At 41.5% G+C, this 23,179-nt stretch overlaps 3 protein-coding genes across 5 annotated transcripts; all 3 read left to right on the forward strand.

The window, feature by feature from the left end:
- Nucleotides 1-358: 358 nt before the first annotated feature.
- On the forward strand, nt 359-6,842 carry LOC119231379 (olfactory receptor 1J4-like). Its single transcript, XM_054688588.1, has 4 exons — nt 359-1,273; nt 5,874-6,002; nt 6,129-6,253; nt 6,446-6,842. The coding sequence occupies exons 1-4, from the start codon at nt 359-361 to the stop codon at nt 6,840-6,842; spliced, it is 1,566 nt and encodes a 521-aa protein (XP_054544563.1).
- On the forward strand, nt 5,666-15,387 carry LOC129144866 (olfactory receptor 1J4-like). Of its 3 annotated transcripts, XR_008549628.1 has the most exons (4): nt 11,265-11,497; nt 13,449-14,385; nt 14,493-14,678; nt 15,357-15,387. XR_008549628.1 is itself a non-coding variant. In XM_054689255.1 (3 exons), the coding sequence occupies exons 2-3, from the start codon at nt 13,465-13,467 to the stop codon at nt 14,535-14,537; spliced, it is 966 nt and encodes a 321-aa protein (XP_054545230.1). In that variant the 5' UTR covers nt 5,666-5,673; nt 13,449-13,464; the 3' UTR covers nt 14,538-14,710. The 3 variants fall into 3 exon arrangements, 2 of the variants coding, with proteins under 2 accessions (XP_054545230.1, XP_054545229.1); XM_054689255.1 differs by lacking the exons at nt 11,265-11,497; nt 15,357-15,387 and adding an exon at nt 5,666-5,673 and having other exon boundaries at nt 14,493-14,710; XM_054689254.1 differs by lacking the exon at nt 15,357-15,387 and having other exon boundaries at nt 14,493-14,710.
- Nucleotides 15,388-22,219: 6,832 nt separating this feature from the next.
- Nucleotides 22,220-22,940, forward strand: LOC119232472 (olfactory receptor 1500-like). The gene is made up of 2 exons (XM_054689256.1): nt 22,220-22,486; nt 22,756-22,940. The coding sequence occupies exons 1-2, from the start codon at nt 22,232-22,234 to the stop codon at nt 22,900-22,902; spliced, it is 402 nt and encodes a 133-aa protein (XP_054545231.1). The 5' UTR covers nt 22,220-22,231; the 3' UTR covers nt 22,903-22,940.
- The last annotated feature ends 239 nt before the right edge of the window (nt 22,941-23,179 follow it).

Below are 23,179 nucleotides of genomic sequence, written 5' to 3' on the forward strand. Positions count from 1 at the left end.
GCACCAATTGTGCCCCCCTAGAGCACATGGGGACGGCTGGTGGCTGTGATCCGAGTCTCTTCATCAGCCCTTTCATCTCAAACATCTACCCCCCTCCTCCAAAACTCCCACATGTTCACCTCTGACTACTCATCTCAGGTAAGGAAAGGGACTGCAGATGGTAAAGAGAGAAGATGTGCTCCCTACTCTGGAGCAGGATTCCTGCATTAATCCATGAGCAGCAGGGGAGGGAGGACTTGTAATATTTACAGAGTCATTTGGTAAGTGTTCATGAATAGAGGATATTGCTGTTTGTATGACTACTTCTCACTTTTCTACCTCTCCTCTTCTTTCCCAGCAGAGACATGAGAAACATGAGATGGAGAACCAGAGCAGCGTGTCCGAGTTCCTCCTCCTGGGGCTCCCCATCCGTCCAGAGCAGCAGAGCCTGTTCTTCGCCCTGTTCCTGGGCATATACCTGACCACGGTGCTGGGGAACCTGCTCATCATGCTGCTCATCAAACTGGACTCGCACCTCCACACCCCCATGTACTTCTTCCTCAGCCACTTGGCCTTCAATGATGTGTGTCTCTCATCTGTCACTGTCCCTAAGATGCTCACCAACATGCACACTAATGACAAGTCCATCTCCTTTGCAGCGTGCATCTCCCAGACCTATTTTTTAATATGGTTTGGTTGTTTTGACAATTTCCTTCTTGCAGTGATGGCCTATGACAGGTACGTGGCCATCTGTCAGCCCCTCCACTACACCACCATCATGAGGCAGGAGCTGTGTGTCCTCTTAGTAGCTGCATGTTGGTTCTTCAGCAACCTGCACTCTCTGTTGCACACCCTTCTCTTGGCTGGAGTGTCCTTCTGTGCTGACAATACCATACACCACTTCTTCTGTGATCTCACTACACTCCTTAAGATGAGCTGCTCAGACATCTCCATCAATGAGTTGGTCATCTTTTATGAGGGGGTGGTGATCGTCCTCTCGCCTTTTGGTGGTATTGTTGGCTCCTATATCCGGATTTGGACCACTGTCCTGAGAGAACCCTCTGCTAAGAAATTCTTCAAAGTCCTTTCTACCTGTGGCTCCCACCTCCTCGTTGTGTCTTTGTATTGTGGGACCATTGCAGAAGTTTACCTTTTTTCTTCCTCAGACCCCTCCAGTGATGAAAAGGTAACTGCTTCTTTGATGTATATGGTTGTTACCCCCTTGCTGAACCCCTTCATCTACAGCCTGAGAAACAGAGACATGAAACGTGCCCTGGAAACACTTGTGAATCGGGTTAAGTTCCTTATGTCAAAAGACTCAAGATGAACATGTTAATAATCACCCTCTCTGCTGACTGACACCAGCTTTCATCAACCAGACTGCCTCAACGATTCTGACATTTTCTTAACAATTCTTGGAGTAGATGATGCCTGATTGCTACATCACAGGTCTTGGGGTAGGAGAGGAGGGAGGATGTGAGTCCCACCAACTCCATGAAATCCCTGCTTTTCCGTTAATAGTTAGGACTTTAGTTCTTTTCAAAAAAATTTTTCAGAGGTGCTTGAAATGTTCTCCATCTTATTTGGCAATAGTAACAATGGAGATACACTTATGTAAAGTTCATCAGGCTACACATTTCAAATTGCAACACTTAATGCGTGCATGTTAGGCAATACACAAAAGGGAAGGGTGAGAAGAACTCAATAAACTATGTTTACTATTTAATGAGTTCAATCATTATGGTGATGTGAGTGCATAAAATTGTATAAATTGGGGAGTGTGTATTTTACAGATAATGTATGTGACCATGGCAATATGAAAATAATATATATACTATATACACAAATTATATGTTCACATGAATATAGAGATATATTTATAAGATATCACCATATAATATGAATATCATTCTGGTAAAGAAATGCTCCTAATTTTTGTACTTAATTTTTTCATAACTCTCAATTTTCTGTCTTTCACTCCCTCAAGAAAACAAAAGGCTTTACTTAAATTGTTATCAGGCATCCAGTGTGTAGTTGTGGGTGTGATTAGAATATGCTGATTTGGTACCTTCCTTGTTGCTCACCCACTAGAAGAGCTGAAAACTGATTCAACCAACTTTTCAGGCAGAGGTTAGGGTCAAGGGGAGGGAGACTGACTGCTTCCAATTATCACCTAACTAAGCCTCAAGCTACAGCTAATAAGCAATAGCAGCAATACAGGGATGAAGGAATCAGAAGACAAAAGAATGTTGTCTTTATACGCAGTAAGAATATTTTTAGTAATCGCTACCAACCTGGAATATATTCTATAAAAGAGAAGGTGAAATGAAGAAATTTGCAGAAAAACTAAGGAAATTCGGCAGACTTATACTAATGGAAAATCAAGGCTAATGCTCTAGATGTAACAGTGATTATATAAGAATACTTGAAAATTCACAATGAATGGAGGAACAAATAAAAATAAAAATTTTCATAATATTAGTTAAGATAAAAAAGAATGTTTCCCGATTCAAAAGTTTCAATGATAAACATTGCAATCCCTTAAAAGGCTTACAATTTTTCTGTTGGTTTTTTTTTTTTTGGTGGAAATTGACAAATTGTTTCTAATTTTTTGAAGGAGATGTGAAGAACCTGGGTTACTCAAAACAGTTTTGACAAGAGGATGTGATCAATCTTCCCCTAAAGTATGAGCTGATAATAAAACTACAGTAATCAAGTGAGAATCATGTTAGAGAATAAAGATGAAAAAATAGATCAATGGAAAAGAACAGAGCCAATGAAAGGATCCATACTGTGTAGACCAGATATTTCATAGAGGAACAAGGGCATCAGTGGAGGAAATACAGTGAAGAGTGTTGAAGTATTTGAATATACATAGTCACCAAAATGAACTTCCAGCCAAACTTGCACTCAATGTAAAATATAAAGTATTAAAATAGAAAATACTCTTCATATAAAATCTCATATTATTAATATTTTAGAAGAAGATATGTGATAAAATCCTGTGATATGGGTTAAGCAATTGGGCAAAAGTTTGATCAAATGTGTCACCAGGTAATTATAAGACATGATTAGATGCAGCACATTATTAGAGATCAAGTAAGTGAATTAAAAATCCCAAAGTCTCATCACTGCACTCCCACCAGAATGCTAAATTTACAGAACTGGCCATAATAAAAGTTGACCAGATCTGCTATAATCTTAAAGTTAAAAACACTGATCAAACTAAGGGTTATGAAGGATTCAACCTCTCAAACACTGTGAGGAGGAAAAGTGATAAGACAACTAGTAGTTTCTTAAAATGTAGACCTTGAACTGAAGCATTGACTCACTCTTAGGTAATTACCCATTAGACACAAGTCTATGTCCATTCAAAAATGGTTTATATGTTCAGCTTATGTTAAGAGATTCAAGGGAGAAATAATCCAGTGCTAACCAATATTTGATACACATGAAATATTATTAAGCAATAAAATGATGTATTGTTGATACAGCAACGTTGATATGTCTTAAAAAAACATACTAATGAAAGAAGTCTGCCAGAGGATAGCCCATACTATGTGATTCCCTTTATGGAAATTTCTAGAACAAGCAACCTATAGTGAGAGTAAGCGAGCCAGGGGTTGCATGATTATAGCAGGAGAAGTAAAAAGGGGATAGGGGTCATAGTATGGGACATGGCCATCTGCAGGGTCACACATGGTATCTCTACTTCATTGACGTGATAATTTCACAATGAATGCATCCGGCAAACTGTTCATTTTAATAATTGAAAGCTTATTGTGTATCAACTAACAAAGGTAAAACAAATGAGATGCAGTTAACTTGAAAAGTCCTAAACCAATGAGAAAATTTAAATTTTCACTAAAATTTCCTTGCAAAGAAAAGTTTAGGTGCAGATGTCTTCGAGGGTGATCTCTTAAAATATTTTCAATGAAGAAGGAATATCAAGTCATCATGTTTCGCAATTGGTAGAAAAACCATTGTGTGAATATTTTGTTCTGGTGATTTCGTACTTTATTTACCTTTTAGTGCTTTTGGATGCCCATGTGTAAAATTGGTCAAAAAATTACCCTGAATGAATCCTCTGTTCTATGTCATAAAGTAGCACAGAGACTTGAACTAAGAAAATCTCTGGTGTCTATGAGCTCCCTGTCCCTCCCCAAGAGTTAAAATACAGAGAACGAAACTACATGTGGACTAGATACCCGTCTTGGAGATGGCAGGTGTCCTGTGTGAATTAGAGAAGCTGCATTTCAGAGTCTGGTGCCCAGTGAGACCCTGTGTGTGCAGCTCTGTGCTGGCCTAGAGAATGGGGACAGGAGGGGAGCGTTAAAGATACATCCTCCTTCTTAGAGGTGCCATGACTTTGGGGACATGGGAAGGAATGTGTCCCCGGTGCTAGTGCACATTATATGCATAAGAAAAATTGGGGGTGTGGACTGAACTGAGAAAGGTGTGTAGGGGAGAACCTTGAGAAGGGACACGCACAAATGGCCACTTTTGGAAAGTCTAGAACAGCACAGAGCCATCAGCCTGGGGGTGCCTGTTATCAAATTAGACAGAGTGGGTATAAAACTACACAGGCTGGGGCCCTCACATTTGTATCACATACTCGTGTTGTGTTGTGGAAGTAGCTTTGCAAAATAATGAATCAACTCACAGAGTCACTCAACTGCCTTGAACTGGCATCAACATCAAAGATTATATTTATCTTCTGTTGGAATATGCAAAGGGATGAAAATAAGGGCTGACATTTATTGGGTGTTTATGTGCTTTAGCAGGAATGGCCTCGAAACTTTAATAAAATCTTCATAACTATTTTATCTGCACTTTATAGCTCATAAACAAGACTGAGAGAAGTGACTTTACTTATTTAGGATGAATAATTGATCGAAAGAGGCCAGTGCCCAGTGCTGTCTGAACAGGTGCTGGCTTCCTCATGCTGGAGGAAAGCCAGGTCACACTGCTTCTCACATGGCCTATCAGCAGGTCAGTGTCCCCTGATACCTCCACAGAGCTCAAGTGCCTGCACCTAGCTCAGTCGCTCCAGCCTCGATGCAGGCTCCTCCCCAGGGTCTGACAGGAACTCAGGCAGTCAAATTATTCTCTTTCCTTAATCAGGAGCTGAGGGACCTTCCCTGTCCTTCAAGTGGGTTGTGAACTGGTGTCCTTCTGGCTAGTCTCTGGCATCAGGGACAGACACAGCAAGTTCAGGAGGCAATGGACTCACACAGGATGTCTTGTTACTATTTGTTGCTGGTCTTCCCAGCAGAAGCTGAGACTCAGGCACTGATTAGAAGGTGACTGATGTAACAAGGAACAACACAGGGTGAAGTGAGCAGGGGATTCTAGGTGAGCAGAGTGTGTCCTGTGCTCATAGATCAGAAGTGTCCTCCAGGTGGATCAGTGTGTGAGAGGGGTGGATGAATGCTCCCTCACAATAGGTCTGTGTGTGTGACTTCCCCTTATGTCAGACAGAGAGTGGAAGGAACGAGTAGTCAAAGAGACTGGAGACAGATTTGGAGAGAGCTAAATGCATGTTATTCTTTCCCCCTCTTTGCCACAGGACATACGCACCAATTGTGCCCCCCTAAAGCACATGGGGACGGCTGCTGGCTGTGATCCAAGTCTCTTCATCAGCCCTCCCTCCTCCAAAACTCCCACATGTTCACCTCTGACTACTCATCTCAGGTAATGAAAGGGACTGCAGAGGGTAAAGAGAGATGATGTGCTCCCCGCTCTGGAGCAGGGGTTCCTGCATTTATCCATGAGCAGCAGGGGAGGGAGAAATTATAATATTTACAGAGTCATTTGGTAAGTGTTCATGAATAGAGGATATTGCTGTTTGTAGGGCTACTTCTCACTTTTCTACCTCTCCTCTTCTTTCCCAGCAGAGACATGAGAAACATGAGATGAAGAACCAGAGTGGCGAGTCTGAGTTCCTCCTCCTGGGGCTCCCCATCCGTCCAGAGCAGCGGGGCCTGTTCTTCGCCCTGTTCCTGGGCATGTACCTGACCACGGTGCTGGGGAACCTGCTCATCATCCTGCTCATCAGGCTGGACTCGCGCCTCCACACCCCCATGTACTTCTTCCTCAGCCACTTGGCCTTCAATGATGTGTGTCTCTCATCTGTCACTGTCCCTAAGATGCTCACCAACATGCACACTAATGACAAGTCCATCTCCTTTGCAGCGTGCATCTCCCAGACCTATTTTTTAATATTGTTTGGTTGTTTCGACAATTTCCTTCTTGCAGTGATGGCCTATGACAGGTACGTGGCCATCTGTCAGCCCCTCCACTACACCACCATCATGAGGCAGGAGATGTGTGTCCTCTTAGTAGCTGCATGTTGGTTCTTCAGCAATCTGCACTCTCTGTTGCACACCCTTCTCTTGGCTGGAGTGTCCTTCTGTGCTGACAATACCATACACCACTTCTTCTGTGATCTCACTACACTCCTTAGGATGAGCTGCTCAGACATCTCCATCAATGAGTTGGTCATCTTTTATGAGGGAGGGGTGATCGTCCTCTCACCTTTTGGTGGTGTCGTTGGCTCCTATATCCGGATTTGGACCACTGTCCTGAGAGAACCGTCTGCTAAGAAATTCTTCAAAGTCCTATCTACCTGTGGCTCCCACCTCCTCGTTGTGTCTTTATTCTATGGGACCATTTCAGAAGTTTACCTGTTTTCTTCCTCATCCACCTCCAGTGATGAAAACATAACTGCTTCTGTGATGTATATGGTTGTCACCCCCTTGCTGAACCCCTTCATTTACAGCCTGAGAAACAGAGACATGAAACGTGCCCTGGAAACACTTGTGAATCGGGTTAAGTTCCTTACGTCAAAAGACTCAAGATGAACATGTTAATAATCACCCTCTCTGCTGACAGACACCAGCTTTCATCAACCAGACTGCCTCAATGATTCTGACATTTTCTTAGCAATTCTAGGAGTAGATGATGCCTGATTGCTACATCACAGGTAGATAGGATGTGAGGAGGAGGGAGGATGTGAGTCCCACCAACTCCATGAAATCCCTGCCTTTCTGTTAATAGTAAGGATTTTAGTTCTTTTCCAAAAAAAATTTTCTGGGGTACCTGAAATGTTCTCCATCTTATTTGGCAATAGTAACAATGGAGATACGCTTATTTAAAGTTTATCAGGTTACACATTTCAAATTGCTACACTCAGTTTTCCCATGTTAGGCAGCACACAAAATGAAGGGTGAGAAGAACTCAATAAACTATGTTCACTATTTAATGAGTTCAATTGTTATGGTGATGTGAGTGCATAAAATTGTATAAATTGGGGAGTGTGTATTTTACAGTTAATGTATATGACCATGGCAATATGAAAATAATACATATACTATATACACAAATGATACGTTCACATGAATATAGAGATATATTTATAAGATATCACCATATAATATGAATGTCATTCTGATATAGAAATGCTCCTAATTTTCGTATTTACTTTTTTCATAACTCTCAATTTTCTGTCTTTTACTCCCTCACGAAAACAAAAGGCTTTACTGAAATTTTTATCAAGCATCCAGTGTGTAGTTGCAGGGGTGATAAGAAAATGCTGATTTGGTGCCCTTCTTGTTGCTCACCCACTAGAAGAGCTGAAAACTGATTCAACCAACTTTTCAGGCAGAGGTTAGGGTCAAGGGGAGGGAGACTGACTGCTTCCAATTATCACCTAACTAAGCCTCAAGCTACAGCTAATAAGCAATAGCAGCAATACAAGGATGAAAGAATCAGAAGACAAAAGAATGTTGTTTTCACACATGCAATTTGCAGCAACATGGATGGAGCTGGAAGGGATCATGCTCAGCGAAAAAGCCAGAAAGAAAAAGAAAAATATTGGATAGTCTCATTCATAACAGGAATCTAGAAAACCTAAATAAGGGAGCAAGAAAAATAATAGCTATAAGAAAGAAAAAAGTCAAAATCAACAAACAACTGTGAACCAGAGACACACTTGGGGGGGTGGGGGAAGGAGGGTTTGGGGTCAAAATCAGGGGGTTGCAATTGTATGGGGAATATAAAAATAAAATAAGAATGTTGTTTTTATATGCAGTAAAAATATTTTTGGTAATCTCTACCAACCTGGAATATATTCCACGAAGGAGAAGGTGAAATGAAGAAATTTATAGAAAAACTAAGGAAATTCGGTAGACTTATACTAATGGAAAATCAAGGCTAATGCTCTAGATGTAACACAGTGATTATATAAGAATACTTGAAAATTCACAATGAATGGAGGAACAATAAAATTTTTCATAATATTAGTTAAGATAAAAAAGAATGTTTCCTGATTCAAAAGCTTCAATGATAAGCATTGCAATCCCTTAAAAGGCTTACTTTTTCTTTTGGTGGTGGAAATTGACAAATTGTTTCTAATTTTTTGAAGGAGATGTGAAGAACCTGGGTTACTCAAAACAGTTTTGACAAGAGGATGTGATCAATCTTCCCCTAAAGTATGAGCTGATAATAAAACTACAGTAATCAAGTGAGACTCATGTTAGAATAAAGATGAAAAAATAGATCAATGGAAAAGAACAGAGCCAATGAGAGGATCCATACTGTGTAGACCAGATACTTCATAGAGGAACAAGGGCAATCAGTGGAGGAAATGCAGTCTACAGTAAAGGGTGTTGAAGGATTTGAATATACATAGTCACCAAAATGAACTTCCAGCCAAACTTGCACTCAATGTAAAATATAAAATATTAAAATAGAAAATATCCTTCACATAAAATCTCATATTACTGAAATTTTAGAAGAAGATATGTGATAAAATCCTGTGATATGGGTTAAGCAATTGGGCAAAAGTTTGATCAAATGTGTCACCAGGTAATTATAAGACATGATTAGATGCAGCACATTATTAGAGATCAAGTAAATGTGAATTAAAAATCCCAAAGTCTCATCACTGCACTCCCACCAGATTGCTAAATTTACAGAACTGGCCATAATAAAAGTTGACCAGATCTGCTATAATCTTAAAGTTAAAAACACTGATCAAACTAAGGGTTATGAAGGATTCAACCTCTCAAACACCGTGAGGAGGAAAAGTGATAAGACAACTAGTAGTTTCTTAAAATGTAGACCTTGAACTTAAGCATTGACTCACTCTTAGGTAATTACCCATTAGACACAAGTCTATGTCCATTCAAAACTGGTTCATACGTATTCAGTTTAATGTTAACAGATTCAAGTGGGAAATAATCCCGCGTTAATCATTTGATACACATGAAGTATTATAAGGCAATAAAATGATGTACTGTTGATATAGCAACTGGGATGTGTCTCAAAGTAACATACTAATGAAAGAAGTCTGCCAGAGGATAACCCATACTATGTAATTCCCTTTATGGAAATTTCTAGAATAAGCAATCTATAGTGAGAGCAAGTGGGTCAGGAGTTGCATGGTTATAGCAGGAGAGGTAAAAAGGAGAGGAAGGGTCATCATAGGGGACATGGCCATCTGCAAGGTGATGAACGGTATCTCTATTTCACTGCCATGATAGTTTCACAATGAATGCATTTGATAAAACTGATCAACCTATTCATTTTAATAATCAAAAGCTTATTGTGTATCAAATGAAAACTTACAAAGGTAAAACAAATGAGATGAAGTTAATTTGAATAATCCCAAACCAATTAGAAAATTTAAATTTTCATTATAAAGCAAAGTTCACAGCTGTTTTTTTCATATATCTTCAATGAATACCAAGTTCTGTTTCACAATAGGTAGAATAATCATGGTGTGATTATTTTGTTCTGGTTGATTCTTACTTTATTTACCTTCAAGCGTTTTTGGATGATCATGTGTAAAATTGGTCACTAAATTATCTTGAATGAATCCTCTGTTCTGTGTACATAAAGTAGCACAGAGACTTGAACTAAGGAAAATCCCTGGTCTCTACGAGCTCCCTTTTCTGGATGCTAGAGTTAAAAGACAGAGAAATGAAACCAATGTGTGGACGAGATACTTGCCTTGGAGACGGCAGGCAACCTTCCGTCTGGACTAGAGAAGCTGCATTTCTCAGTCTGTGTGTGCAGACTGAGCCCCTTGTGTGTGCAGCCCTGTGCTGGCCTAGTGTATGGGGGGCAGAGGAGAGTGTTAAAGACACATCTTTTTTTAGAGGTGCCATGAATTTGGAGACATGAGAAGGAATGTGTCCCCAGTTCTGGGGACATTATAAGAAAATTGGGGGTGTGGACTGAACTGGGCAAGGTGTGTAGGGGAGAACCTTGAGAAGGTGATGCACAAATGCCCACTTTCTGAAGAGTCTAGAGGAGCAAGGAGCCATTCAGTCCTGGGGTGTCTGTTACCAGGTTAAACCGAGCTGGTGTAAAAGTGTACTGGCTGAGCCACTCACATTTGTATCCCATACTCGTGCTGTGTTGTGGAAGCAGCTTTGAAAAATAATGAATCAACTGACAGTCACTCAACTGCCTTGAACGAGCATCAACATCAATAATTATATTTATCTTTTGTTGGAATATGCAAAGGTAATGACAATAAGGGCTAACATTTATGTGCTTAATAGAAGTGATCTCGAAACTTTAATAAAATCTTCATAACTGTCACATGTTTATTATCTGCACTTTATAGCTGATAAACAAGACTGAGAGACGTGACTTCACTTATTTAGGATGAAGGAGTCCAGCACCCAGTGCCGTCTGAATAGGCGCTGGCTTCCTCATGCCGGATGGAGGAAGGCCAGGTTATCCTGCTTCTCAGGTGGCCTATGAGCAGGTCAGTGTCCCCTGATACCCTGACACCACTCAGGTGCCTTCAACTATCTCAGTCCTTCCAATCTCTATGCAGGCTCCTCCCCAGGGTCTGATAAGACTGAGACAATCAAATTACTCTTTTTTCCTTAACCAGGAGCTGAGGGACCTTCCTTGTCCTACAAGTGGTTATAAAGTGGTGTCCTCCTGGCTGTTCTCTGGCATCAGGGACAGACATAGCAAGTTCAGGAGGTGATGGACTCACACAGAATGTCTTCTCAGTTCTTTCTTGCTGGTCTTCCCAGCAGAAGCTGAGGACTCAGACACTGATTAGAAGGTGACTGATAAAAGGAGGAACAACACACGGTGACGTGGGCAGGGATTCTAGGTGAGCAGAGTGTGTCTGTGTGCTCAGAGGTCAGATGTGTCTTCCAGGTGGGTCTGGGTGTGATGGGTGGATGGACGTTCCCTCACAAATATGTGTGTGTTTGTGACCTCACCCTCATGTCAGACAGAGCAGGGAAGGAAGGGCAAGAAACGAAACGGAAGAGTTTCAGGGAGAGTATGAGTTGGAGAGAAGTAAATGACATGTTATTCTTTCCCCCACTTTGCCCAGGACACAAGCACCAACGGGGTCCCCCATGAAGTATGTGGGGGCCACTGCTGGGTGTGATCCGCAGTTTTTTAATCAGCCCTTTCATAACAAACATCTACCTCCCTCCTCCATAACTCCAACATGTTCACCTCTGACTACTCATCTCAGGTAAGGAAAGAGACGGCAGAGGGTAAAGAGAGAAGATGTGCTCCCAGCTCTGGAGCAGGGATTCCTGCATTTATCCATGAGCAGCAGAGGAGGGAGGATTTGAAATTGTTACAGAGCCATTTGGTAGGAGTGATCTTCTATTTTCTTCGAGTAATAAACGCATGTCACTTCACGGTATGGGGTGTGTGTGTATGTATGTGTACTATATGTGCGGGCTGACGCTGAATTTGCAGATATTTTTTTCTGTGGTTATAACTTTCACCTGACAGACTAAAGCCTTGCTCATGAACTATTATTCATCTTTCAACACTGGTCCATTTCTGTTTGGGAGGAAAGTTCCCGTGAGTCTCCGCCACCAGGCAGGTGCTTAATGGATGGGACCCTCAGTGCCTGCAGCAGGTCCTCTGGGCCCAGTCCTCATCTGGACCTTACATGTTTCCTCCCTGACATTCAGATCCCCCCTGGGAAAGGAGGTAACTACTCCCTCATACAGTACAATTTTGAGTGCTACATGATGCAATCCACACAGACTGTCCACACCACACCTGGTTCGTGACTGGTGCTCTGTAGAGACAAGGATTCTTATTATCTTTCCCCCAAGCTAGTGCCAGTGTGATGAGATCCCTATTTCACTGCTGTCTGGGGCAGGACGAGTAGAAGTCTAAGAACAGGCGCCTCTGCACACCCCTCAAGCCTAGTTGGTCCAGTTGCTTCCTGCTTGCTTCCTCTGTTTCTCAGTGAGGCTGACACAGCACACGTCAGTGGGCAGCCAGGCCTCCACATGGAAGTCCAGAAACTGTCCTCTCAGTGGCCGTGAACCAAGATAAGCAGATGCCTCAACAAGCTCATGGTTCCTGAGGAAGCCTTGCTGTCCTGCTCCACTGCTTGAGTCAGTCAGTCAGTCTAGATTCCTTCTTCAGCTTGTGTGTGTGATCCTATTCTAACCTCACTGCCAAAAAAGGCTGAACCTGGAATCCATCTGTGGTCATCTCGCTCTTTGGCTGTTGCTTTAAGTCATTTATGAAATGAAGAAATAATATTTTCTGAATGTTTCATACAATCTCTAGACATATTTCTACTTTTTGAAATTAAAGTATGTGAGATCCCTCTGTAAATTGCATGATGGTAATTATGATTGATAACTCTAGGACCAACAGAATGACAAATGATGGCACTCAGCGTTCTGATTTTACAGAGATACTCTCTATTTTTAGGGGAGATTCAATATTCACGTACCTTTGTCCAAAAGGAAAATGTACTTTTGCTCCTCAGACATAAAAGAGTTATTAGAGTGCTGATTAATTAGTGCTATGATGAAGATGTAAGCAAATCCTGTATGGAAAATCTTAGGCCGATACCCGTATAGTGAATGTTAAAGATAAATATTTGACATTATTTGAAAGTTGGTTTGGGGACCCGGTGGACTCTGTGCTGAAAGAGAATATTCAATATCTATGATCAGTAAGGATTCTGCCATTTCACTGTAAGCTTATCACAACTTCTTAGCTCTTCTACTCCATTTAGGGTGTTAACTATATTTTGCAGACAAAAGTGCTGACTTATGTGTCCTGGGTCACTCATGATTTTGCCATGTCATGCCAGTTTTTGATTTTGATTAATATTGATATGATGGTGCACAAGCCTTGAGTGTTAAGACTTTGAGTTTTTGTCCACTTTGAGGAACTCACTGCTTTGTGCCATACCTAGAACAAGGCTGTGGTTCCACAAATAATTCTGTAAAAGAAAATATGTCCTCTGATTCCATGGAAATAAAAATTGTAGGAAAAGGGGAGAGTATGGTATACCATTGAGTCTCTACAGTGAGAGACTGTTTTGAACCCATCAATAGCTGTGAGCAAAAAATTTAAAAATTCACATGTTCATATAGAGCGGATATTGCTATGCTTTTTTTGCTACTCCTAACATCGCTACCTCTCTTCTTCTTTCCCAGGAGAGACACGAGCAGCATGAGGTGGGAGAACCAGAGCAGCGTGTCCGAGTTCCTCCTCCTGGGGCTCCCCATCCGTCCAGAGCAGCGGGGCATGTTCTTCGCCCTGTTCCTGGGCATGTACCTGACCACGGTGCTGGGGAACCTGCTCATCATCCTGCTCATCAGGCTGGACTCGCGCCTGCACACCCCCATGTACTTCTTCCTCAGCCATTTGGCCTTAAATGATGTGTGTCTCTCATCTGTCACTGTCCCTAAGATCCTGACAAACATGCACAGTGATGACAAGTCCATCCCCTATGCAGCGTGCATTTCCCAGACATATTTTTTAATATGGTTTGGTTGTTTTGACATATTCCTTCTTGCAGTGATGGCCTATGACAGGTATGTTGCCATCTGTCACCCACTCCACTACAATACCATTATGAGGCCGGAGCTGTGTATTTCCTTGGCAGCTGGGTGCTGGTTCTTAAGCTGTCTCCACTCTCTGTTGCACACCCTGCTCTTGGCTAGAGTGTCCTTCTGTGCTCACAATGCCATACACCACTTCTTCTGTGACCTCACTACACTCCTGAGGATGAGCTGCTCAGACATCTCTATCAATGAATTGGTCATCAGTATTGAGGGAGGGGTGATTGTCATGACACCTTTTAGCGGTGTCGTTGGCTCCTATATCCTCATTTGGACCACTGTTCTGAGAGAACCCTCTGCTAAGAAATTCTTCAAAGTCCTTTCGACCTGTGGCTCCCACCTCCTCGTTGTGTCTTTATTCTATGGGACCATTGCAGAAGTTTACCTTTTTTCTTCCTCATCCACATCCAGTGATGAATACATAACTGCTTCTGTGATGTATATGGTAGTCACCCCCTTGCTGAACCCCTTCATCTACAGCCTGAGAAACAGAGACATGAAAAGTGCCCTGGAAACACTTGTGAATCGGGTTAAGTACCTTATGAGTTAATAATCACTCTCTCTGCTGTCATAGACCAGCTCATCAACCAGACTGACTCAATGATTCTGATATTTTCTTAACAATTCTTGGAGTAGATGATGCCTGATTGCAACGTCACAGGTCTTGGGGTTGGAGAGTAGGAGGATCTTCAGCGGCAGGAATTAGGATGGAAAGTCCTTTAGGCCCACCAGCTCCATGAAATCCCTGCCTTTCTTCCCTTCGCTCCTCATAGTCCGTGGAAGGAGGGGCTCAGAAAGAAAATCATAAAAATCTCTGCTAGTGTAAGTTGAATTTCCCATAATAAACTTCTGATTACTCACAGCTTTTTCCTCTTAAGTTGGTTTTACAATTGTTTACCTGCATATAATAAATTTGTTCATGGATGCAATTTTGAAAGATTCCTGTTATCAATAAGTACTTTAGTTCTTTTCAAAAAGAAATTTTTTGGGGTGCTTGAAATGTTCTACATCTTATTTGGTAGTAGTAACAATGGACATACACCTATGTAGAGTTCATCAGACTATACATTTCAAATTTATACACTTAGTATACGCATGTTAGGCGGTAACACAAAACAGAGTGGTGAGAAAAACTCAATAAATTCAATTACAATTCTATGAGTACAATCCTTATGGTGATATGAGCGCATAAAATTTTACATATTGGGAAGTATTTTACAGTTAAATTATGTGACCTTGGCAATATAAAAATAATGCATAATATATGCACATGATATATTCATATAACTATACAGAGCTATATATTTATAAGACAACAAATAATATGAATGTCATTCTGGTAAAGAAATGCTCCTAATTTTCCTACTTTTGTTTTCATTTCTCCCCAACTTTCTGTCTTTTACTCCCTCATGTAAACAAAAGCCTTATATTATTATCAAGCATCACATGCATAGGTATGGGTGTGATCACTCTGTGCTGACTTAATAACTTTCCTTTTAGTTCACCCAGTAGAGAAGCTGGAAGAGTGAACTCTACCAACTTTTCAGGTAGAGGTGAGGGTCAAAAGTGACAGAGCCGGATGCACCCAATGGTCACCAAACTAAGCTAAAAGAATGAGCTTATATGCAATAGCGGCAATAGAAGAATGAAGGAATCAGAAGACAGAAGAACGTAATTTTTATATGTAACAAAAATATTTTTAGTAATCTCTAGCAACCTGGAATATATTCTACCAAAGAGAAGTTAAAGTAAAGATATTAGCTGAAAAACAAACTGACAAAATTCAGGAGATTTATACTATGGAAAATCGTGGGTAAGCTGTAAATATAAGGTAGTGATTACATGAGAACACTTGAAAATTCACAACAAATTGGGAAGCTGATCTAGTTTTTGAAGGAGATGCCAAGAACGTGGGTTACTCAAAATAGTTTTGACGAGAGGACACGTGAATCTTCCTCTAAAGTATGAGCTAATCGGACCTCCCTGGTGGTGCAAGGGGTTAAGACACAACCTATGAAATATCCGCAGCCACTGCAGCACGAGTTCGATCGATCTCTGACCAGGGAGCTACCAACGTGGCACAGCAGACCTCTCCTGACTCACCCGCTGCTCCTCTCAGCAGTGTATATCAGTCAATCTGCCTGTTCTGCTCCTTACTCTGTCTCTGGTGAAATCTCACACATCCCCACTTCTGGCCTGTATCCCAGTTTTTGTATATATGAATAAACCCTTAAAAATTTTTAAAAATAAAGTATAAGCTGATCATAAAATTACTGTAATAAAGTCTGACTCATGTTAGAATAAGGATGAAAAACAAAATAGGTCCATGGAACAGAACAGAGCCTATAAACAGATCCTTATTTGTAGACCAGGTAATTCATAGAGGAGCAAGGGTAATCAGTGGAGGAAATACAGTCGACAGTAAAGGGAGTTGAAGGAGTTGAATACCCACAGTCGCTAAAGCAAACTTCCAGCCAAATCTTGCACTAAATGTAAAATGTACAGTATTAAAATAGAAAATACTCTTAATATGAAATCACAAATAAAAATTTTTTAGAAAAACACATGGGATGAAATCCTGTGATATGGCTTAAACAAGGGCCAAAAAAGTGAACAAATGCTTCACCAGATAAATATAAGACATGATTAGATGCTGCATATTATTAGAGATCAAGTAAATGCAAATTTACTTGACAAAATGTCATCACTACGCTCCCAGTAGAATGCTGAATTTACAGAAATGGTCATAACAAAAGTTGACTAGATCTACCATAATTTAAAAAACTGATGTATGTTAGGGTTTTGAGGGAGTTCAAACTCTCATACACTGCTTCTGAGAATGAAAACCGATATGACAACTTTGAAAACAATAGTCGTTCATAAAATCTGACCAGGTTCTTACATTGGAATCAGCCATCTCCCTCTTAGGTAATCATCAGTAGATGTGAAAGTCTATGGCCATTCAAAACTGGTTTATAAATGTTCAGCTTAATGTTAATAGTATCAAGTGGAAAATAACCCAGTGATAACCAATGTTTGGTACACGTGAACTATTATTCAGCTATAAAATAAAGAAATATTGATATAGCAACTCTGATATCTCTTAAAGCAACATACTAATGAAAGAAGTCTGCCAGAGGATAGCCCATACTATGTGATTCCCTTTATGGAAATTTGAGAACAAGCAAACTATAGTGAGAGTAAGCAGGTCAGGGCTTGCATGGTTAGAGGAGGAGAGGTAAAAAGGGGAGGTGGGGTCTGAGTATGGGACATGGCCATCTGCAGGGTCACACACGGTATCTCTACTTCATTGACATGATAGTTTCACAATGAATGCATCTGGCAAAATGATCCAACTGTTCATCTTAATAATGGGAAGCTTACTGTGTATCAAATAAAAACTAACAAAGGTAAACAAATGAGAGCAGTTAAATTGAATAGTCCTAACCCACTTAGAAAATTTAAATTTTCATTAAAATTTCCTTACAAAGAAAAGCTTATGTGCCGATGTCTTCATGGGTCATTTTTTGCAAATATTTCCAATGAAAGAAGAACACATGGGATGAAGTTATTATGTTTCACAATCCACAGAAAAATCGTTGTGTGGTTATTTTTTCAATAATTTGAAAATTATTGAAAAATAACTTACCTGTTAGCATTTGCGATGATTATTTGTAACCTTGGTCACATGGCTAAATTACCTTGAATGAATGCTCTGTTCCAGAGACTTGAACTGAGGAAAATCCCTGGTCTCTATGAGGACTCTGTCCCTCACCAAGAGTTAAAAGACAGAACAAAAACTACCTGTGCATGATCCCTTCCAGCTCCATCCATGTTGCTGCAAATTGCAAGAGTTTTATCATTTTTGATTGCTAAATAATATTCCATTGTGTACATGTACCACATCTTCTTGATCCAGTCACCTATTTTTGGGCATAGCTCAGTGAAATAAGCCAGAAAGAAAAAGAAAAATACCGATGGTCTCACTCATAGCAGGAATTTAGAAAACCTAAATAAGGGACCAGGAAAAAGACTAGTTATAATAAAGTAAAAATCAACAAGCAACTATAGACCAGAGACACACTATGGGTGGGGGCGGGGAAGGGAGGAGGATTTAGGTTCAAAAAAAGTGGGGTAGCTCTATGGGGAATATAACCAAGAGGAAAATGCATACATTGTGCAAAAATGAAAAATGATGTAAAAAATACAGAAAATAAAATTTTAAAACTGGAGAGAAAAAAAAAACTATATGTGGACGAGCTACTTGCCTTGGAGATGGCAGGTGTCCTTTTGTCTGGACTAGAGAAGCTGCATTTCAGAGTCTGATTCCCAGTGAGCTCCCTGTGTGTGCAGCATAGGGTATGGGGGGCAGAGGGGTGTGTTAAAAGCACATATTTTCTTAGAGGTGCCATGACTTTGGAGACGTGGGAAGGAATTGTCTCCCCAGTTCTAAGGTACTTTATATGTATAAGAAAAATTGGGGGTGTGGACTGAACTGGGCAAAGTGTGTAGGGGAGAACCTTGAGAAGGGCCATGCACAAATGTCCACATTCTGAAGAGTCTAGAGCAGCACAGAGCCATCAGCCTGGGGGTGTCTGTCACCAAGTTAAACCGAGCTGGTGTGAAACTGTACTAGCTGAGTTACTCACATTAGTTTCACATACTCGTGTTGTGTTGTGGAAGTAACTTTGAAAAATAATTGATCAATTGATTAAGTCACTCAACCACCTTGAACTGCAACAACAGCAACAATTATATTTCTCTTTTGTTGGAATATGCAAAGGTAATGACACTAAGGGCTGACATTTATTGGGCGTTTATGTGCTTTAGCAGGAATAACCTCAAAACTTGAAAAATTTTTATTATTATCATACTTTAATTATCTGCACTTTATAACCAATAAACAAGACTGAGAGAAGGGACTTTACGTTTTTAGGATAACCACAAATGAGTGACAGATTCCAGCACCCAGTGCTGTCTGAACAGGTGCTGGCTCCTCATGCTAGAGGAGGGTCAGGTCACGCTGCTTCTCAGGTGGCCTAGGAGCAGGTCAGTGCCCCCTGACACCTCCACACCGCTCAGGTGCCTCCAACAAGCACAGTCTACTATCCAGTCTCTATGCAGGCTCCTCCCCAGGGTCTGATGCGAACTGAGAAAGTCAAACTACTCTCTTTCCTTAACCAGGAGCTGAGGGACCTTCCTTGTCCTTCAAGTGATTATAAAGTGGTGTCCTCCTGGTATTCTCTGGCATCGGGGACAGACACAGCAAGCTCAGGAGGCGATGGACTCACACAAGATATCTTCTCAGTTCTTTCTTGCTGGTCTTACAGCAGAAGCTGAGGACTCAGACACTGATTAGAAGGTGACTGATGTAAGGAGGAACGACACACGGTGAGGTGGGCAGGGATAGGTGAGCAGAGGGTGTCTGTGTGCTCAGAGGTCAGAGGTGTCCTTCAGGTGGGTCTGTGTGTGATGGGTGGATGGATGTTCCCTCACAAATATGTGTGTGTTTGTGATCTCACTGTCATGCCAGACAGAGCAGGGAAGGAAGGGAAGGGAATGAAACAGAAGGGCAGTCAGAGAATCTGGAGATAGAGTGGGAGACGTTAATGACATGTTATTCTTTCCCCCTCTTTGCCCCAGAACTGAAGCACCAACTGGTCCCGCAAATAGCACACTGCTGAGTGTGATCTGCGGTCTCATCGTCAACCTTTCATCTCGACCATCTACCTCCCTCCTCCATAAACCCCACATGTTCACCTCTGGTGACTCATCACAGGTAAGTAAAGTGACTGCAAAGTGCAAAGAGAGAAATTTGCTCCTGCTCTGGAGTAGGGGTTCCTGAATTTACCCATGAGCTGCAGGGGAGGGAGGAACTGAAACTTTCACTGAGTCATTTGGTAAGTGTGATCTTGTATTTTATGAGTTATAAATGCAAAGCACTTGAAGTTTTAGTGTGTGCATTTGTGCGTGCATTTGTGCGTGCGTGGGTGCAGCCCGTGTGTGTGTGTGTGTGTGTGTGTGTGTGTGCGCGCGTGTGTGTATAGAGTGTATATGTGGGGGCTGATGCTTCATTTGCAGATTTTTTTCTGTGGTGGTAACATGACCTCATGGATCCAAAGCCTCCCTCATGGATCACATTAACCATCTTTCAACACTGGTCCATTTCTGTTTGGGAGGAAGGTTCCCGGGAGTCTCTGCCACCAGGCAGGTGCTTAATGGATGGGACCCTCAGTGCCTGCAGCAGGTCCACTGGGCCCAGTCCTCATCTGGACCTTACATGTTTCCTCCCTGACATTCAGATCCACCCTGGGAAAGGAGGGGTAACTACTTGCTCATACAGTGCAATTTTGAGGGCTACATGATGCAATCCACACAGACAGTCCACACCACACCTGGTTCGTGACTGGTACTCTGTAGAGACAAGGATTCTTATTATCTTTCCCCCAAGCTAGTGCCAGTGTGATGAGATCCCTATTTCACTGCTGTCTGGGGCAGGACGAGTAGAAGTCTAAGAACAGGCGCCTCTGCACACCCCTCAAGCCTAGTTGGTCCAGTTGCTTCCTGCTTGCTTCCTCTGTTTCTCAGTGAGGCTGACACAGCACACGTCAGTGGGCAGCCAGGCCTCCACATGGAGGTCCAGAAACTGTCCTCTCAGTGGCCGTGAACCAAGATAAGCAGATGCCTCAACAAGCTCATGGTTCCTGAGGAAGCCTTGCTGTCCTGCTCCACTGCTTGAGTCAGTCAGTCAGTCTAGATTCCTTCTTCAGCTTGTGTGTGTGATCCTATTCTAACCTCACTGCCAAAAAAGGCTGAACCTGGAATCCATCTGTGGTCATCTCGCTCTTTGGCTGTTGCTTTAAGTCATTTATGAAATGAAGAAATAATATTTTCTGAATGTTTCATACAATCTCTAGACATATTTCTACTTTTTGAAATTAAAGTATGTGAGATCCCTCTGTAAATTGCATGATGGTAATTATGATTGATAACTCTAGGACCAACAGAATGACAAATGATGGCACTCAGCGTTCTGATTTTACAGAGATACTCTCTATTTTTAGGGGAGATTCAATATTCACGTACCTTTGTCCAAAAGGAAAATGTACTTTTGCTCCTCAGACATAAAAGAGTTATTAGAGTGCTGATTAATTAGTGCTATGATGAAGATGTAAGCAAATCCTGTATGGAAAATCTTAGGCCGATACCCGTATAGTGAATGTTAAAGATAAATATTTGACATTATTTGAAAGTTGGTTTGGGGACCCGGTGGACTCTGTGCTGAAAGAGAATATTCAATATCTATGATCAGTAAGGATTCTGCCATTTCACTGTAAGCTTATCACAACTTCTTAGCTCTTCTACTCCATTTAGGGTGTTAACTATATTTTGCAGACAAAAGTGCTGACTTATGTGTCCTGGGTCACTCATGATTTTGCCATGCCATGCCAGTTTTTGATTTTGATTAATATTGATATGATGGTGCACAAGCCTTGAGTGTTAAGACTTTGAGTTTTTGTCCACTTTGAGGAACTCACTGCTTCGTGCCATACCTAGAACAAGGCTGTGGTTCCACAAATAATTCTGTAAAAGAAAATATGTCCTCTGATTCCATGGAAATAAAAATTGTAGGAAAAGGGGAGAGTATGGTATACCATTGAGTCTCTACAGTGAGAGACTGTTTTGAACCCATCAATAGCTGTGAGCAAAAAATTTAAAAATTCACATGTTTATATAGAGCGGATATTGCTATGCTTTTTTTGCTACTCCTAACATCGCTACCTCTCTTCTTCTTTCCCAGGAGAGACACGAGCAGCATGAGGTGGGAGAACCAGAGCAGCGTGTCCGAGTTACTCCTCCTGGGGCTCCCCATCTGTCCAGAGCAGCGGGGCATGTTCTTCGCCCTGTTCCTGGGCATGTACCTGACCACGGTGCTGGGGAACCTGCTCATCATCCTGCTCATCAGGCTGGACTCGCGCCTCCACACCCCCATGTACTTCTTCCTCAGCCATTTGGCCTTAAATGATGTGTGTCTCTCATCTGTCACTGTCCCTAAGATCCTGACAAACATGCACAGTGATGACAAGTCCATCCCCTATGCAGCGTGCATTTCCCAGACCTATTTTTTAATATGGTTTGGTTGTTTTGACATATTCCTTCTTGCAGTGATGGCCTATGACAGGTATGTGGCCATCTGTCACCCACTCCACTACAACACCATCATGCGGCCGGAGCTGTGTGTTTCCTTAGCAGCTGGGTGCTGGTTCTTAAGCTGTCTCCACTCTCTGTTGCACACCCTGCTCTTGGCTAGAGTGTCCTTCTGTGCTCACAATGCCATACACCACTTCTTCTGTGATCTCACTACACTCCTGAAGATGAGCTGCTCAGACATCTCTATCAATGAGTCGGTCCTCAGTATTGAGGGAGGGTTGATTGTCATGACACCTTTTAGTGGTGTCGTTGGCTCCTATATCCTCATTTGGACCACTGTTCTGAGAGAACCCTCTGCTAAGAAATTCTTCAAAGTCCTTTCGACCTGTGGCTCCCACCTCCTCGTTGTGTCTTTATTCTATGGGACCATTGCAGAAGTTTACCTGTTTTCTTCTTCAGCCCCCTCCAGTGATGAAAAGGTAACTGCTTCTGTGATGTATATGGTAGTCACCCCCTTGCTGAACCCCTTCATCTACAGCCTGAGAAACAGAGACATGAAACGTGCCCTGGAAACACTTGTGAATCGGGTTCAGTTCCTTATGTCAAAAGACTCAAGATGAACATGTTAATAATCACCCTCTCTGCTGACAGATACCAGCTATCATCATCCAGACTGCCTCAACAATTCTGACATTTTCTTAATAATTCTTGGAGTAGATTATTGACATGCCAGATTGCTATGTCACAGGTCTTTGGGTTGGAGAGTAGGAGCATCTTCAGTGGCAAGAATGAAGACGGAATATCCTTCAGTCCCACCAACTCTACGAAATCCCTTCCTTTCTTCCCTTCGCTCCTTACAGTCCATGGAAGGAGAGGATCAGAAATAATATCATAAAATATTCTGCTGATGTAAGTTGAACTTCCCATAATAAACTCCTGATTACTCACAGCTTTTTCCTCTTAAGTTGGTTTTACAATTGTTTACCTGCATATAATAAATTTGTTCATGGATGCAATTTTGAAAGATTCCTGTAATTAATAAGTGCTTTAGTTCTTTTCAATAAAATTTTCTGGGGTGCTTGAAATGTTCTACATCATATTTGGTAGTAGTAACAATGGATATACGCCTATGTAAAGTTCATCAGACTATACCTTTCAAACTTATACACTTA

The sequence above is a fragment of the Talpa occidentalis genome, unplaced genomic scaffold (assembly GCF_014898055.3).
Source record: "Talpa occidentalis isolate TD23 unplaced genomic scaffold, MPIMG_talOcc4v2.1 talOcc4.7, whole genome shotgun sequence".
Taxonomy (NCBI): domain Eukaryota; kingdom Metazoa; phylum Chordata; class Mammalia; order Eulipotyphla; family Talpidae; genus Talpa; species Talpa occidentalis.